This window comes from Cajanus cajan, chromosome 6 (genome assembly GCF_000230855.2).
Source record: "Cajanus cajan strain Asha chromosome 6, NIPB_CcT2T_4, whole genome shotgun sequence".
NCBI classification, from domain to species: Eukaryota; Viridiplantae; Streptophyta; class Magnoliopsida; order Fabales; family Fabaceae; genus Cajanus; species Cajanus cajan.
In genome coordinates this window covers 10,467,492-10,486,320 of record NC_138522.1, presented here as the reverse complement: position 1 = coordinate 10,486,320, position 18,829 = coordinate 10,467,492, and the positions used below count along the sequence as shown (strand labels likewise).

The window sequence follows — 18,829 nt, the reverse complement described above, 5'->3', positions numbered from 1 at the left end:
TATTTACTTGTTTTTAGGTGAGAATAAACCAACTTGTTCCAATAATGAGGATGAAGGTTGAGAAACTTTTAAAAAGACATCAAAATCCAAGGCAGTAATAGAGTAATTAATAGTATATATGGGAAAGGCATCATGTATACACTAATGCACTATGCATTTGCACGTATTCTATTTATAAGACTTAAATGTGGGATATTATCTACATATGAGCGAGTCATCACTCATCCCTTTGTCATAAATTGTGGTTCAAGATTTAATACTCTAATATTAGTTAACTAATTATTGATAAATCGATAATGATTAAATAATATTATTTTAATTTTATTATATTATGTTATGTAATATTAAAAATAATAATAATAAATATAATTTTATAATATTAAAAATTATATTTGAAGTATGTTATTATTTTTCCTACAGCAATTTGACTTATGTTATTATTTATAATTCATAATAGATTAAATCAAATTTGTCATAACATTTAAGGCTAATAACAAATGGTAAACTTGTTGCACAATTAATTATTAGTATTGTTAACAAGACTAATCTTAAAGTATATAAATAAGGTATCCAATTGCATTTTTCTTTTCTTACACGTTTTTTTTTTTTTGAAATCGATATTATTTGAGGCATGCTTGACACTAAAGGTGAGCACTTTACCAAAAAAATTGAACTTTGATTCATCACATTATAAGGGATTAGAGTCAACATTTGTTGGTGTATTATAACTATTTTTATTTTATAATTTATAATATATAATCAAAAAGTGAAGTCTCATTCTCTTTTTTTCACTTAAATACTTTTAATATTATTTTTTTCTCTTAATTAGATGAACAAAATAATTTACTTTTATGTTAAACGTTATACTTTTATGTTGCTAACCAACTAAATTGTTAGAAGAATTAAGGGGGAATTTGGGATTTGGGTTGTTATGTGAGTTGGGTTGCCCATTTTTTTTTTGGTTCGTCCCTGGAGTATCCACCGCCGATAGCAGTGACTAATCTCCTCGCCTGGATTGACCTTGTCTGAGGGGTCTCCTAAGCTAAGACAGGCTTTTTCACTGGACGGCTCGAGAGGAAGAAAGAGGTATTTCAGTTGTCTATCCTTTGCCAACGTCAAGGTAGACTGATGGGGAATACTAGACAGGAGATAGAGTACAGGGGACTGATGTTGGAGGCACCTCAAAGGGTGGGATAGCTGGCCCCAAGACTTAACGCGGCTACATACACAAGGCAGGATTCGAACCCCTGACCTTGCTTAAGCGTGGAGTTGGGTTGCCCATTGGGTAAACATGACAAATAAATTTGTATTTTTGAATTTTTGGAGAATATTTAACTTTATTTCGATTTTGAAGAGAAATATTTAGTTTGATCAATACTTATATGTTTCGTACTTGTCTCTATTTTTATCCTTAGCTTAAATTTTACAAAAATTAATTTACTTTTTTTAAAAAAAATTACTTGAGATTTATTTAATTTTTATTCTATTTTATTTATATTAGATGAAGTTTAATTAATATAATTTTGTAATTGTAACTTTATATTAAAATTTTTGTTTTTTTATTTTTTAAAAATATATTTAATTAATTTTTAAATAAATATAGGATGAAAACATGTATACTCAATACCTAACTAGTACAAGGATGAAACACAATTTGTTTATAGGTCAAGTATTGATAACGAAAATGGATATAGAATACAAATTTAATTAGGGATGGGAAAGAAACTTGCACCTGTCTAATTTTCATCCTTATGGTTGAACGAGCAGTGATCATAAATAAAACTAATAACTAATATTTTAGTGTATGTAATGTATTGGTTAGATGTTCATTATATACAACTAATTAAAATTTATAATAAATTATGCATATAAATAAATATAATATTTGAACATATAAATTATATTTAAAGTTGTATAATTAGATATTTTAAATATATAAATTTTGTTTTATACTTATAATAAATAACTTATATTGTAACATAAAATTATTTGATAATTTATTTTATAATTAATTTATAGATAAATTTGATATATAAAAATTAAATTAGATAAAAAAAAACTTTTAAAAAATTGTAAAAATGCTTTCATTAAAAAATCATAAGATTTTGCTTTCCTCTATTAAAAAAAAAACAACTTTAGAGTAACCGTTACTTTCCTCTGAATAATAATTACAATAATATAAAATAAAATAAAAGTTGCTGTTCAGCCATATCAAGGGTAGCTAGACAAGAGAACATACAATGCTAGGATTTCCCCGTCCCATAGGATTACTGGATTAGGACCCAAGTAAAAAAAATTATTTGTTAGTTCCTTTTTACCGGCTACTTTTTATTTTGGTTAAATACCTATTTTAGTCCCTTATAATTTTTTTTTTATTTCAATGTAGTCCCACTTTTATTTTTGGTCTCAATTTGGTCCCAAACTAATTAATTGGTTTTAATTTAGTCCCAAATTAAATAATTGATTTCAATGTGGGACTTTCGTCCAAATTATTTAAACGGAGTTAACTTTTGGGCACGTGGATGCCACATAGATGCATACGTGGATGACAATTTTTGTGAAAACACCTGGACCCAGAAAGGCCCGTTCTAAAACCGGAACGGGCGTTCTGGTTGCACTTTTGGTGTGTTAATTTTGCATCCGGAACGGCCCGTTCTAGGTGCAAAATTAACACACCAAAAGTGCAACCAGAACGGCCCGTTCCGGTTTCAGAACGGGTCGTCCGGTTTCATTTTTTTTTATATATAAAATATTAATAATTTTATAAAATATATATTATTAATTATATTTTAATTATGTTGTTATATCTAATAAAATAAATATATTAATATTTTTATATATTTTATTTTATTATGTTTATCTTATTAATTTTTATCATTTTATTCCTCTAATTTTAAATAAGTTGCAAAAAATTATAAAGTGATACTTAAATATTTCTTCAAACAAAAAGAGAAAAAGAAAAAATTATTACTCTATTTATAAGACAATTGTATTTTATAAAAATAAGTAATTTTAAAATTTTTACTATAAAAAAATATTTTTCAAAATTATTATATTTTTTAATAAAATTAATAAAGAATATTGGTTTAATTGCATTTTTTATCTCTTAAGTATTATAATTGTGTAGTTTTGATCCACAAGATTTTAATTGGGTAATTTTAGTCCTTAAAGAATTGCAATTCGCGATTTTGGTCCTTCAATTTTTAATTGAACAATTTTAGTCCCTCGAATATCATAATAGTACGATTTTAGTTTCTCCCATTAAAAATTAATAATAAATATATATCATTTAATACATTAAAAAAATTATAATATACGGTAATTTAAATAAGCAAACAATTATATAGTTTTAAAACATTATATATATATATTAAAATTTTAAAATTATTAAATTTTTAATGAGAAAGACTAAAATTGCACAATTATGATATTTGAGAGATTAAAATTGTTCAATTAAAAATTGTGAGACTAAAATTACACAACTAAAATTTTTTAAGGACTGAAATTACTCAATTAAAATCTTAGGGATCAAAATTGCATAATTATAATACTTGAGCGATCAAAAACACAATTAAACAAAGAATATTATATTCTCAGTTTTGGAACGGGCCGTTCTGAATCCAAAACATCCCGTTCTGAAACCAGAACGACCCGTTCTAAAACTAGAACGGCCCGTTCTGAAACCAGAACAGCCTGTTTTGTTTTCAGAACGGCCCGTTCTGCTAAACTGGTAGTGTGTTAATTTTTTCATCTGGAACGACCTGTTTCAGTTGCAAAATTAACACACGAAGAGGGCAACCAGAACGGCCCGTTCTGGTTTCAAAACGGACCGTTCTAGGTCCATGTGTTTTCAAAAAAATTGTCATCTGCCACGTGGCATCCATGTATGCCACTACAAGAATTTTGCGGATTAGCGAGGGAATTTAGCGAGGGATATAATTCCTCTCTAATCCCTCGCTAATTAGCGAGCAAATAGCTTGGATTTATATCCCTAGCTAAATTCCCTCGCTATTTTGCGACCAACCTTTGTCTCCTCGCAAATCCTTCGCTAAAGTTAGTGCTTCTTTAGCGAGAAACTTAGACCCTCGCAAATGCCTTGCAAATCCCTCTCCAAATTATGAGCCAAAATAAAAAAAAAAAAAATTTCATCTTGCGAGGGAGTTTTCTTGTCGAAATTCCTCGCTAATGAATTATAAGTATATCCCTCGCAAATTCCTCGCAAATTAGGGAGGAAAATTTTTTTTCGCTAATCCCTCGCAAATTACTACAAGAATTTTGCGGATTAGCGAGGGAATTTAACGACGAAATAGCTTGGATTTATATCCCTCGCTAAATAGGAACATTTTGCGACCAACCTTTATCTCCTCGCAAATCCCTTGCTAATGAGTTATAAGTATATTCCTCGCAAATCCCTCGCAAATCCTTCGCAAATTAGTGAGGGAAAAATATTGTCTCTAATCCCTCGCAAATTTAGAGAACAAAAGCCTTGCAAATTAATTAATATTATCTAATATTTTTTAATTATTGAATATTTAAAAATATTTTTAGAATTATTAAATATTATCTAATATTAATTTTAAAAATTATTAAATATTATCTAATATTTAATAAATTATGATATAAAGAAGAAGATTTACATTATTTTTTAAATTATACTAAAATTTTGTTAATAATAAATATTATATTTAAAAGTGAATTATTAACATTTTTATTAATTTAAATCTTGTTTTAAAAACTTGTTCCAAAGCTTACGTCTTATGACGATTAGTCTTCCACTGAACCACTAGTTACTGAAGTGGTGAGTCGTGACCACAGGATAAAACCCATGGAATTTAATTGTAATAAGTTAGTATTTTAAAATTAATTAAGTACGGCAACAAGAATTTCTTAAAAAAAAAATTCTTTTTATATTATTTAAGGAATTGAAAATGAAAAAAAAAATGGGTTCGAATTCTCGTGATTTTATTGAGTCCAAAAGGCCAATTGTTGGTGATAGTGGACAAAAAGCCATCCATCCCTTTGTTGTTCCCGAGTCCATCCATACTTTCTCTCGCTGTTTACTTTCTCTCGCTGTTTCACTTTTTTTTAAAGTGAATTCACATGAAAAAGTTATGTTTAAAAAAGAAATGAAAAAAATACAAACAAATGATTATTTTTACTTTTTGACATAAGACAATTGATTAAGAAACACCATAATCAATTACTTTTGTCCACAAATGCGGTTAAAGTGTATTTCTCTCCAATTTTACAAAAATAAAAATTTGTTCCCTAATAATCTGTCTTTCACACCTAATTTTTTATTTATTACCTATTTCTACTCTCATTAAACAAAATTGTTCACTTTTTAAATATTCTAAATTATTTTTAAATCACAATATTTTAAGTAAGGTTGTGCAAAACTTCAAAGACCCGATTCATTTCTTTAACATTATAGAGTTAAAACCCATTTCCAATCATCAATAGTTTCAATTAAAAAAAATCATAAAAAGCTTAATAAACCTAACCATTCACACTAAATTTGTATTTGTGCGAATCCAATCACGAACTTGTTGACTAATGTACCATTTTGTTTTGTTTTAAAATTCATTCATAATCATCTGCACTACAAACAGTGTCAATGTCCACAATTTACGTTACATAACAGTTTGGGTCACAAACACATAAAGGTAAATAGGAGATTTCGAAATTCGAAAATGGAACGGGGTCAGACCCATAATTCATAGCACCTGTTAACAGCGACAAGATATTTAATTTCACGTCTCTGTCTCCACAGAGCGAGAGAACGGACGGTGTTGATTTCTCCGTCAGAACCAATCGCAACCGTCCAACGCAAGTTCCCGAGTCCATCCATATGATTAACAAAACGACACTACCTGAGGCATTTATTTTCCTTTCTCTCTGTTTCACTTTCTCGCTTTTGCATTTTCTCCTCTAAACCAAAAACCTTGCGTTCTTCAAATTCTTCTTCTCCCTTTTTCAAACATTTCTTCTATGACTCTGTGTTTCTCTTTCTCCACACTTTCAGGTAGCATTGTATTTGCTGTTTAAGATTTATTTCCTTACTTTCATTTCTACAATCTTGTTTCTTTGCTTCTTCTACTAAATACTAATCGTGAATGTCTCCACCTTTGAGTTTCGTCCGCCACTACCGTGCTTGCCTAGGGTTTGCTCTCCGTCAATGTGCGTTTGAGTTTCTCCTTAACTCATTTCCTGCGATTCTTCTTTTTTCGGAAGTACTAAATACTCGCCTAATGGTGCGTTTGAGTTTTATTTTTGTTTATTGTCTTGTGTTTCGTGCTTATTAATCTTCCATGTAAGACTTGGATCTGTCAGCAACAATGCTCAGTAGCGTTTGAGATACTAACTTTTTTTTCCCAAATAGTATTGTGAAAGACATTGAGAACATGGTTCGCTCCTACATTGAGAAGGTAGAGTTTCAATGATTATTGTAATTAACTTTGCTTGTAATTATCTAGTAATTTGGTATTTATATTATACATTATATTACATGTGTGTATGTATATGTGTATATATATGTATATATCAATTAATTTACTTAATTCACATTGTTGTAGAACAAGCATCGTTTTGCATCAGATTACGATCGTAGTATGGCAAGGAAGGTTTGGGATTTGACATGCATGGATCGATATCCTGACTATCTATCTAAGGCAAGGACAAAGGCAAAACAAAGGGAAAATTCAGATAATATTGAAGACTTAAAGGGTCATGGGCCAAGAGGTATAAGGACTGAGATGTGGGACGGATTAGTAGATATATGGGCAACACAAGAGTGGAAAAGGAAATCTATTGCGGGTAAAAATAATAGGGCGTCCAAACCCTATGCTATGGTGCACACTGGAGGGTCAAGAAGCTTTGGACGACACTTAAGAAAAATGGTATTCATAGTCAATACTTTTTCTATTAATATTGACAATTCATTTTTATGTTAAGCTCTGTCATAATATGTTACAATTGTATGATAAATGGCTTTTGGTTCTTTGTAATATGCTTGGCTAATTATACTTGATAAAAATTTCTTTTGTATCATAAATATTGTAACTTTATACTATTATGTTTTTATTGATTGTGGTTTATTAATTAAATGTATTTATGTATTTATCTTAAATTGCATATTATTTCACAGGAAACAGAGCATAAACGTCCTATTTCTTATGGTGAATTGTACAACGAAGTTCATAAAAGAAAAGATGGTGAATATGTCTCTAACAAAGCCAAAAATTTCATTGTAAGAGTGTGTATATATTTTTAATGTAAAAATTAAACATTGTTTATCATCTATTACTATATATACCTTGATACATTTTTTTTGTAGGAATCATATGAAAATGCTATGGCTGAAAAGTATGGGGAAGACGCATCAAAGCATCCTATAGTTGACACTGATGTTTGGACACAAATTTCTGGTGAAAATAAGAAAGGTAGAATCCACGGCATGGGTCATAGCTTAGATCTTAGCATTACTATGCATGGTTCATCTTCAACTGTTGTAGGTCCCTCTACCACACCTGTTAGAGAAGACATCACTACATTAGCTACACAAATGTCTCAAATGCAAGAACAGATGCGGTCACAATTGAATCTACAAACACAATCCCAAATGCAATTGCAGACACAACTACAAGCACAGATGGAGGCACAAGCACAATATATGCAGGCACAATTGAAGGCACAAGCTGAAATGCAAGCACAAATGCAGGCACAAATGAAGGCACAAGCAGAAATGCAAGCACTTTTGCAACAACAAATGCAGGAACAAATGCAGGCACAAATGCAATTTTTGAGGAAAGAGATATTACCTGCCTTAAAGATGCCATCACCATCATCAGTCAAAAAACTTGGGAAGAATCAAGAATGAAAATGTTGAATTCTAGTTTTTTTTTATATTTACATTAGCATTGTTAACTCACTTGAAGAGTTTTATTATATTAGTTGGTATTGAGTATTTTTATTATGTTAGTTGGTACTGAATATTTTTATTATGTTGGTAATTCAGAATTGTTTTAGTTAGCCTTTAGTATTTTTATTTTATTTGATGCAAGTTGATGACACAATAATATATTTGATATGCAAAATACAGGTACTACAATCTTGATATCAAAACAAAACAATTATGCTAGTTATAGTATGAAAAATGCAGGTAAAGATGAATATATGAATACTAAAAATAAAATTGCGACAAAATAGTGAGGGATTAGCGATGATAACCAAAACATAACAGTAAGGGATCTGCTAGGAAATAGCGAGGCATATCATGTGAAAGACAAAATAGTGAGAGAAAAAAGAGCAAATAGCTAGGAAAATATAGCGAAGGAATAGCGAGACAATTGCTAGGGAAATATTGCGAGGGAATAGCGAGATAATTGCTAGGGAAGTATTGCGAGGGAATGACGAGAGAATTGCTAGGGAAATATTGCGAGGGAATAGAGAAGGGTCTGCGAGGGATATTCAGCGAGGGAATTGCAAGGCCTTAGCTAAGAAATGTAGCAAGGGAATGGAGAGGGGTTTGTGAGGGAACATTAGCGAGGGATTAGCTCCAAATTAGAGAGGGATATTTTGCGACCCCTTAGCGAGGGAATAGCGGGGAAGCTTGATCGCAAATTAGCGAGCAAATAGTAAGCATCCTTAATATAATTAGCGAGGACCTTAGCGAGGGATTGGCGACAGATTTTGCGAGGGATTGGAGAAGGATTAAATCCCTCGCTAATTAGCTACCTGTATTTAGCCAGGGAATGGTCTCTCGCAATTTCATCACTATTCCGTCGCAAAACTGATTAGCGAGAGATTAGAGAGGAAATAGCGAGGGAATAGTCCCTCGCTAATATGTAATTTTCTTGTAGTGTGCATCTACGTGGCATCCACGTGCCCAAAAGTTAACTCCGTTTAAATAATTTGGACGGAAGTCTCACATTGAAACCAATTAATTAATTTAGGACTAAATTGAAATCAATTAATTAGTTTGGGACCAAATTGAGACAAAAAATAAAGGTGGGACTACATTGAAACAAAAAAAGATTATAAGGGACCAAAATAGGGTTTTAGCCTTTTATTTTTTATATGACCCGAGATTCCTGTTGCGTTCACTTGTTCTATGAAAATTAAATTAAAAATTTTCAGTCAAATATTTTTAATGTTAATAATATAATATATACGATGTTTTAATTTTGAATTTATTGTTGTCTAGTCGTTTTAATTTCTGATAAGAAAAATAAAATCAAAGTTTTCTTTTATTTTATTTTATTTTATTTCATTTCATTTTATTTTTGGATATCACGTATAATTGTTTTTAACAAATTTTAGTTTAATTATTTTTTCTTTATAGATTTGAGAAAATAGTTGCATTAAGAAGATAATTACTTTTGCTGAATGCTGCTGATGACTTGAGATTGTTACAGACAATACAAACAAACCACTTAAAATAAAATACTTCACTTCATGTGTGAAACATAAAGAAATAATTTATACCTATATATTCTTTATTTTCATATACATAATTTTTAGGTTATTTTATTTTTAAATTTTTAAATAATAAAAAATAATATTAAAAATTAATTATTCTTACAAATTTAAAATTTAAAGTTAAAACTTTAAAATTTAAATATTAAATTCAACATCAACTAACTCAATAAGTATTAATAATATTTAAATATTTTTAAGTAAATATAGAAATACAGAATTTTTCAACTCCACTCGTATTAGATAATAAAATTTAAATTTGTATTTTAGAGAGAGAGAGAGAAAATTGATGAAGTTAACCAATTGAAAAACACTGATAGATTGGCTGATTGACCATTGTAGGGTTATTTTTTAAACTAATTACATAAATGAGACTATTTTAAAACTATTTATACATTTATGACTGCTTACTATAGTGTCGCTATGGGTAATAGCAACATTAGTGCCACATGTAATTTATTTTTTTTAGAAGCCATGAAAGTCATGTAATAAAAGTCGTTACAGCCGGTAGAGATCCAACTACAGTCGCTATCGACTGTAGCGACACACGACAACTTAATTTTTGTCTACGAAGTCGCTATAGGCTATAGCGACACCATTTAATTATTTTTTTTTAAATATTAATTTATTAGCAATAAAATAAAAATATTGTTTTTATTAGTAGTAAAATAAAATTTTCATAAATTATTAAATAAATAAAAGTATAAAATAATTTGTAAACATATTATAATATTAAAAATACGAAAAACAATCATGTTATAAAATATAAATTAATTAACTAATTAATGAAACATATATTCTTTTTCTTCTCTATTATAAGAAAAAAAATACTATTTTTTCTTAAATATAAGTAAGTGTCTCATTTAATGATATTATTTCTAAAATATCTCTCTTTTAATATATAACTTTTCAGTTGCACTACTTTTTGTAATTTATAATAAAGATATTTTAGATTTAAATATAATTTTCATATATGTAATTTATCATTTTTTTTACTTTTAGTCTTTGTAAAAAAAATTGTTGTTTTATCTCTAACCTTTTATAACATTTTAAAAATAGTTTCTATCATCAATTTTTGTTTAAAAAAATTCCATGTGACAAACAATATATATATATATAGTTTAGGGTTTAGGGTTTAAATACATTTTAGACAAAAATTCAAAATACACTTCATTGATGTTACTTCATCGTACTTTTCACACACATTCTCTTCTACCACTATTAGAAAAATTAATATTTGTGACGAATTTTGTGACGGAAATAATATCGTCGCTAATAGTGACGCTTCGTCACAAATTTTGTCACTAAATAAAAAAAATTAGTAACGGATTTTGTGACAAATTAAGTTCGTCTATAAATATTCCGTCACAAAAAATGCGTCACAATACTATAATAAATAAGTCAGTGATGAATTTTGTAATGGAATTTTAGTAAACATTTGTATGTCGTCACAAATTCCGTCACAAATAGCTTAAAATATTTTGTGATATTTGTGACGAATTGTTCCTCTCAAAATATTAAATTTTATTTATGAAACTATAACTTCTAAGTAGTTTATTGAAATTAAGCAGGTTTATCACTTGGAAAAGATGAGCTCTGCTAGGGTTTCGGAAGACAAGGAAGAAGACGTGGTTCAACGCTGCACCAAGAAAGTGAAAACCAAGAATGGAGAAGTGATAGTGGATTCAACTATGATTGACCAATCGGCTTCCTCGCCGACAGGTGATGCTCCAAAACGATCATACGCTGAAAGCGTTCTGGCCACTGACGGGGGAAGACTTTTCACAGACTATAAAGTAGAGCTTTCAAAACGAGCTACCCGGCCCGGCCCGGCCCGGCCTACCACGGGTTGGCCATTTGGTGGGCCAACCCAACCCGGCTCACTTATCAGTGAGCTCAAAAAAATCGAGCCCGGCCCGGCCCACCACGGGTTGGTGGGTTAAACGGGTTGGCTCACCTTAAAAAAAAATAATTTTTTTCATTTTTTTTCTTAATATACAACTAAAGCCCAAAAATTTAAACTTATTTTAAAAATTTGAGATTCTTAATTAAGACATCCTTAAATGAATTATTCATCACAAACATTAAATGATAATTTTAAATACAATCAAATCAAATCTAAATAATCTCAAATAGATAAATATAATCCAAAATTATCTTAAACTTCAAATACAATCCAAAATCACAAAAATTACATATCACAATCTAACATTAAATTATTATTGTCTCATGTTGGACTGCACCATGACCCAATAATTATTGTATTTTTTCAAAAAAATAATTAATCACGGGTTGGTGGGCCAGCCCGGCTCACCACGGGTTCAACCCGGGTGAGCCGGGTTGGTGGTGAGCCGGGTTCAAATTTGACCCGTATTAAAATTTTCAAATTTTTTTTAACCCAACCTGCCTCGAACCCGTGGTGAGCCGGGTTGGCTCGCCGGGCCAAGCCCATTTTGACAACCCTACTATAAAGCCTTGCTGAAGGAGATGGAGGATTTTGAAGAGGTGCTTGCTGAAGACGAGGTTCAACCGGAGGATGAGGCTTTTGAGCACGATCCGTGTCCGACCATTAACATCTCCCAAGAGGAGTTCGAAGAGTGGTGCTCTCCATGGAAGAACGCGCTAATCGTTCACGTTTTAGGTAAACGCATATCCTTCAAGGCCTTAGAAAACAAGATCAACCGAGACTGGATCAAGACGGGATCAATGCACATGATTGATATGCCAAACGACTTCTTCTTGGTCCAATTCACGTCGGAGGACGATTATAGACATGCCCTGTATGAAGGCCCCTAGATGATCGCTGATCATTATATTTTGGTTCAACGTTGGAGACCTTTCTTCACTGCCTCCTCGACCCAGACAAGAAAGGTCGCTGCTTGGATAAGAATTCCCGGCTTACCCATTGAACTCTATAATGATCGTTTTCTGTGGAGAGTGGGAAACAAACTGGGGTCAATGTTAAAAATAGACAAATTAACCTCTCTTCATTCTAGAGGAAAATTCGCAAGGATCTGTGTGGAGATCAACTTAAGTAGAAAGCTTGTCTCCATGATCAACGTCATGGGCCACATCATCAAACTAGAATATGAAGGGTTACATGCGATATGTTTCAAATGTGGAAAATACGGGCATAAACAAGACCAATGTATCGCTCCAGTGGACAAGGTTTCAATTCACTCTACTGATAATAAAAAGCAATTTTTGAGTGCTATGGAAGTGGACATTAGCGAACAGAACGAATCATCACCAGCCGCATAGGTCAGGGAGGAACACTCACGAGTTGAGGAAGATGCGAAAATCACGCAGGAGAATACGCCTTTTCCAGATTTTGAGGCATCTTATGGACCTTGGATGATAGTAAAACGTGGGAAGAAATCGGGTAAGCATTACCACAATTCAAAAATTAAAAATGCTTTTATCCAATCAAGGGACTCAAGGACCAACCCAGGTGCGGTTAATAACCCACTACAAAAAAATCAAGTTTTAGCTACCACCAAAATCGGTCGCTATTTAGGTAAATTCAGTCGCTATTTCATTCAACGACCGAAATAGTGACCGAAAAAATTCGTCGCTAAAACCCTGGTCGCTATTTCAAATTGCGACCGAAATTTTTTTCGTCGCAATTTAGCGACCGAAAAATCAGTCGCTAACCAATAAAAATCCGTCGCTAAAATTTTGGTCTCCTAACTTTTGGAGACCAATTTTGCGACCAAATTTTTTGGTAGCAATTTCCGTCACTAATTTTTGTATTTATTTAATAAAAACATTTTATAAATCAGTCGCTAAATCGGTCGCTAAAAAACTGAAATAGGTACGGATAAAATTGGTCGCTATTTCGGTCGCTAAAAAAACTGAAATAGGTACGGATAAAATCAGTCGCTATTTCGGTCGCTAAAAACCTGAAATAGATACGAATAAAATCGGTCGCTATTTCGGTCGCTAAGAATTTGAAATAGCTACCAATTATTTTGGTCACTATTTCAGTAGTTAATAACTTGAATTAACTACAAATAATTTTGGTTGCTATTTCGGTCGCTAAAATATACCAGTATTTTTAAATTCTTTTTTAATTATAAATTTATACCTGCCTGCATATACAAAAATTGGTAATTCCTGGATCATAAGAATAGCTAGTTTTCCCAATGTAGAGGTTAATTGCAAAATTATATTTTTAATATAATAATATATTAAATGTCAATTCTATATAATTGGAAAAACATAGCAAAAGGTTTATAGTATTTCAAGTAAAGATAAATCCATGACATTCCCTAGCATCTATACTTGGATTAATTCCATAAAAATTACAAGAAACAGAAAATTAACAATTATATACCAGGTGTTCTCCTGGAACCTTCATATCTGTCCCGCTTTCTACCATATTCACTTATACTATGTTCACGGTCATACCTACTATGTGAATCCCTTTCTGAATAAGATTTTTTACTCTCATAGTAGTTCCATTGACGCACTCTTCCACTATCACTTCTTGAATCATCCCTGCGATGCCTCCTCTCACTCCTATGATCTTCCCTGTCATATCCAGATGGAGAAGCAGGAACCTTCAAAATTGATATATCAAAATTAGATATATGCAGCAAACTTTAAAATTAATGACAATTTTATTAATGAAAATTCCTAAATGTAAAAAGGAAATTTCAGCAATGAAAATATTGAACATTTATTAATAGCACAGATTGATAAAAGCAAATTTTGACAATTTCTATAAAAACTAAATTGTATTCCCATGTTCTTCATATCATTTCAGGAAAAACAAAAGGCAACAGACACTTAAAAGTAACACAATAATCTAAAGAAAAAGTTCTTTAGATTCTTCCTTTCCCTCATCTTGCCAATCCTTTTGGCAGGTAAACAAGTTTGGATTTTGTTTCACAAATAAATTATTTCCCTAGGATAGCATAATGACACTTTAAATGTTGTTTCTAAAGCAATTAATGAAACCATTAAAAATGAAAGGAAATAAAAAGTAAAGAGAAATAATCTTACATCTGAACCCATATGTTGTTCAGTAGAACGAGTCCTGTTGGTTTCTCTTCCTCCATAGTGATCTTCACTTAAAGAACTTTCTGTGTAAACAAAGTCACAACACCTTCAGATGTTATTATTTACTTTTTCTTGGGGAAAAAATAATACCAAATTCCATCATACAACAAAAAGTATATATATATATATATATATATATATATATATATATATATATATATATATATATATATATATATATATATATATATATATATATATATATATATATATATATATCTTAAGCTCCGACTATTTCAAAAACACTAAAAAGCTTTTACTATAAATGAAAACTCATATTTACCAAAATGACGTAGCACCTTCTTGGTGGCAATGGGATTTATACATATATCATGTGGTAGCCCATTTTAACCAAAATGATGTAGCACCTCGTACAAACTATCCAAGCTATTCACAACTAGCCCAATCCTAATAACAGTGTACATGTAGTGGCACCTGTTTTACTTAAATTGACAACAAATCAAAATTAAATTCTTCTGAAAAAACATTTCAAATTATAAAACAGTAAAATTGATGCAGCTTTAGAATAAAGCAAATTACTTGTTACAGAAAAGAACAGGAGCATATTCCAAGAGACTATGCATTCCTTTTGATTATAAAATAATTATTGCAACATTTCCAATACAAAAAAGAAAGTCGATTATATTATATTGAATTATGTCATGAACATCCAAGTATCAAAATACAACTATTGGTGAACAAATTCAAAGGTAACATTTTTTTTGTGATAAGTGAGCGAACATAACTCAATGCAATTCAACAGTGACTCCAACACACATAATGCATATTGGTCCAGAAAGACTCAATGCACATAAAGCACTATCTTAAACATTTTATAGTAATTAATTTTTTTTATATTAATCCAGTGCCAGAAAAAATAGTCTTTTATATTAAATGCAATAATGTCAAATTTTAACACACATAACACCGATTAATTTTTTTAATGATAGAACTTATATGGTCTTTCTAAATTTTCATAAAAAGGAACCTTGATACAAAAGACTAAACCACCTACTTGGTCTCTAAAATAGGCAACTGCTCTTTCAGCACACATTTCCAAACTTTCACCATTTGGGGGAGGTGTGTCATAACTTCTTCGCCACTCATGTACTTGTTCTTTCCCATATCTGTCTGCTGTTTCTTGCTTATTGAGACCCTGTAGTTCCCCGTACCTGAAATCATTACAAGTATAGCTTATAGATTATATGTTGTACATAAGGTTGTGAAGCAGTAATAACAAACGATGAAAGTAGGAAACAAATTACTACATTCTTTCATTCAATTGCCAAGCTGCTATGACTGGAATCGATTGCTTTTTTGTATCTTCACTAAAAACTTGACTCCATTCCCTTGCTTGTTCACTCTCATTGTGCATTATGATAGGCACCTACAGGAAGTTTGATAAGTAATAGTTTAGGAAAAGGCATTTGAATACTATATTGTAGAAAATGAAAACAAATAGAGTTAAATTCCCCTGCCTTCATAGTTAAGCGCTAGCCGTTTGATATTCCAAATCCAAATGTCACTTTCAAGAGGAGTATCATACATAAAAGAGTTACATCATATTTTTTCTCCTATTCCATCAGTTATTATCGCTTATCACACAATTCTCTTTTCTTTAATATAGAAATAATTTAATGAAATATAATTTCTCTATGAAAGATAAATCATTGAGCCAGCACCAACATACAAAACTGTTGGACTAATATAGTATTCATTGCGAGTAAACAAATATGTTTTTTGAATATTATGTTTCATATTCAATTAGGCAACTAGCTAATAGCAAAATCTAGCCCAAAACATTAAAAACTCCAAATGGTTATTTTTATTATTATTAGAACAATAATGCAGATACCTAAATCTGTTACTACTACGTGCATATTTACCACTGCCACAGATTTAGAAATTAATACATTAGCAAACACCAAAATTGATGACGACAGGGAACCAAAAGCAAAGATACACGCACACAAATCAAGGGTACAATCAGAGCCAAAATTTGTTAATGACCCTACAAATGGGAAGGTTCTTTTAACATCTAATAAAAAAACCATAGTTACTACTTGAGATTTAATTTAATTAATTAGCAACTAACCAGAGTGTGAACTGATTAGGATTCATTATGTCAACAACAGCTGTAGACTCATTGGTTAAGCCAGTCGACCATATTGTCTTCTCTTTCATTATCTCTGTGAGAGAGTGAGATCATGGATGTAGTGCTAGCGCACTATACGTGAAGCTAAACAGTTGAGTTTTCAACTGTGCAAGCATGCATCTACATAATTTTAATTTTGAAAACATCAATGAATTGAATACCTGAGGCCATCTGATTAAGCACATCAACAACTATAGCAAACAAGAGCAGTAATATGGATGTTGTTGCCTAGATTTCTCTAACGTTAAACCACAGTCAGGTTCACCATTCAGAATCACACAAGAAGCAGCAATATAAAAGCAAATAGAGGTTCACCTTCTCGATCTAGAGAAACTTATTTAAGAAGCACTCCAACTAACTAATCATTTGCTTTCTCAGAATATAACTACATATTGAAAGATTTATAATGGTAGAACAAAAATACTTAGTTGCTCTACAACAGATTAATATAACAACAAAGGTATGGAGAGTACCTCTATTATCCGCAAAATTGGAGTGATAGTGCAAGCGCGTAGCCTCAAGCAACTTGGAAACAACATGAGCACTCTTGGAACCTTGAGAAAATGATCATCGAGATCAGCAAATATCTGCTGCAGATTGACGGAATGCTTCATAGAACTCGACGTCTGTTGCTTGATCTTGGTGCCCTTGGGCAACGGGGTCTCCATCATTTCCTCAGGCACAGGAACAGGCTCGGGCTCAGGCTCGGGCTTGGGCTCAGGCTCAGGCTGAGGCTGAGGCTGAGGCTGAGGAACACGAAGATCCTTCTGAGGCGTGATAACCTGGTCCTCGTGAACAACCCTGGCGGGCTTTTCATGGAAGACCTTGGCCTGAACCTTGGGGAGGGCATCTTCTTCGGCGACATTGAGGGTGGGGCCAGCGATGTTCTCGATGGAGGGGAAGAAGTACTCCCAAGCGCCGCTCTGGGGATCCTGCGGCATGGATTGGGGGCCAGGGGGTTTGGAGGGAGAAGGGGGCATGCGAGGGGGAGCCTAGACCATTCCTACTTCACTTAAAACCCTAAAAAATATAAGCAAATTTTAGACTATCCTAATAAAAGTCTATTATATATTAATGATATTAATAAATTTAACTTTTTAAAAAAATTAATAAATTCATTTTCAAATATATTACTACGAGTATTTTTTAATTTACGTGATAAAAATATGTTTTTTCTAGTTATCATTAAACAGGTTTCCCGTAAACATGATCAAAACATTCTTATTTTATCTCTTTCTCATAAATAGGTTTCCCGTAAGAATTCATAGAGCACTTTAATACATATCAAAACATGATCATTCTCAAAATCAACCACATATCTATAAAATATTATCCAAAAAGTATCATAATAAATAATGAAATTAAATAAATTAAATCTTATAGTGGTTATTTTTTTCATAATTCTAAATTAAATATTCTAATTATTTTATAATAAATAAAAATGAAAATATAATAAAATATGTTAATTGATATTTTAAATAAAATATATTAAAATATTATAATCAAAAGAAATTTAATATTAAATCAAAATATTATATAAATCATAACTAAAATTATAATAAATATTCTGATATTAAATTTATTATATATTAAAATTAATTATATATTTGTATAATTGTATCAAAGAAATTGCTCTAGATTTTAGATTTTATTTATTATGTTTTATAATAAATAAAATCCAATATTAAATCAAAAGATTATAACAATCATAACTCAAATCTAGGTAAATATCTTTCATAATAAAAAAAATCCAATATTAAATCAAAAGATAATAAAAATTATAACTAAAATATTTATAAATTTTCTAATATTAAATTTAGTATATATTAAAATATTATAATCAAAAGAAATCCAGCATTAAATCAAAAGAGTATAAAAATCATAACTAAAATTATAATAAATATTCTGATATTAAATATTTGTATCAAAGAAATTATTACAGATTTTAGATTTTATTTATTATGTTTTATAATCAAAAGATATCTAATATTAATTTAAAAGATTATAATAATTATAACTCAAATCATAATAAATAATTTGATATTAAATTTATTATATATTAAAATTAATTAAATATTTTTATCAAAGAAACTGATACAGATTTTATATTTTATTTACTATATTTTATAATCA

At 30.5% G+C, this 18,829-nt stretch overlaps 2 protein-coding genes across 7 annotated transcripts; one reads left to right on the top strand and one right to left on the bottom strand.

The window, feature by feature from the left end:
• The first annotated feature begins 5,872 nt into the window (after positions 1–5,872).
• On the top strand, positions 5,873–8,031 carry LOC109801226 (uncharacterized). 3 transcript variants are annotated; one of them, XM_083076714.1, is made up of 6 exons: positions 5,873–6,025; positions 6,134–6,254; positions 6,383–6,428; positions 6,576–6,899; positions 7,148–7,249; positions 7,337–8,031. In XM_083076714.1, exons 3-6 carry the CDS (start codon positions 6,405–6,407, stop codon positions 7,877–7,879), a joined length of 993 nt encoding a protein of 330 aa, XP_082932840.1. In that variant the 5' UTR covers positions 5,873–6,025; positions 6,134–6,254; positions 6,383–6,404; the 3' UTR covers positions 7,880–8,031. The 3 variants fall into 3 exon arrangements, with proteins under 3 accessions (XP_082932840.1, XP_082932839.1, XP_082932838.1); XM_083076713.1 differs by lacking the exon at positions 6,383–6,428 and having other exon boundaries at positions 5,876–6,254; positions 7,337–7,442; positions 7,515–8,031; XM_083076712.1 differs by lacking the exon at positions 6,383–6,428 and having other exon boundaries at positions 5,878–6,254.
• A 4,921-nt stretch (positions 8,032–12,952) lies between these two features.
• Positions 12,953–17,784, bottom strand: LOC145958953 (uncharacterized). Of its 4 annotated transcripts, XM_083076710.1 has the most exons (6): positions 17,170–17,784; positions 15,810–15,928; positions 15,557–15,713; positions 14,825–14,984; positions 14,485–14,564; positions 12,953–14,039 (listed from the first exon to the last, which is right to left on the bottom strand). In XM_083076710.1, the coding sequence occupies exons 1-4, from the start codon at positions 17,674–17,676 to the stop codon at positions 14,982–14,984; spliced, it is 786 nt and encodes a 261-aa protein (XP_082932836.1). In that variant the 5' UTR covers positions 17,677–17,784; the 3' UTR covers positions 12,953–14,039; positions 14,485–14,564; positions 14,825–14,981. The 4 variants fall into 4 exon arrangements, with proteins under 4 accessions (XP_082932836.1, XP_082932835.1, XP_082932837.1 ...); XM_083076709.1 differs by lacking the exon at positions 14,825–14,984; XM_083076711.1 differs by lacking the exons at positions 12,953–14,039; positions 14,485–14,564 and having other exon boundaries at positions 14,769–14,984.
• Positions 17,785–18,829: the final 1,045 nt, after the last annotated feature.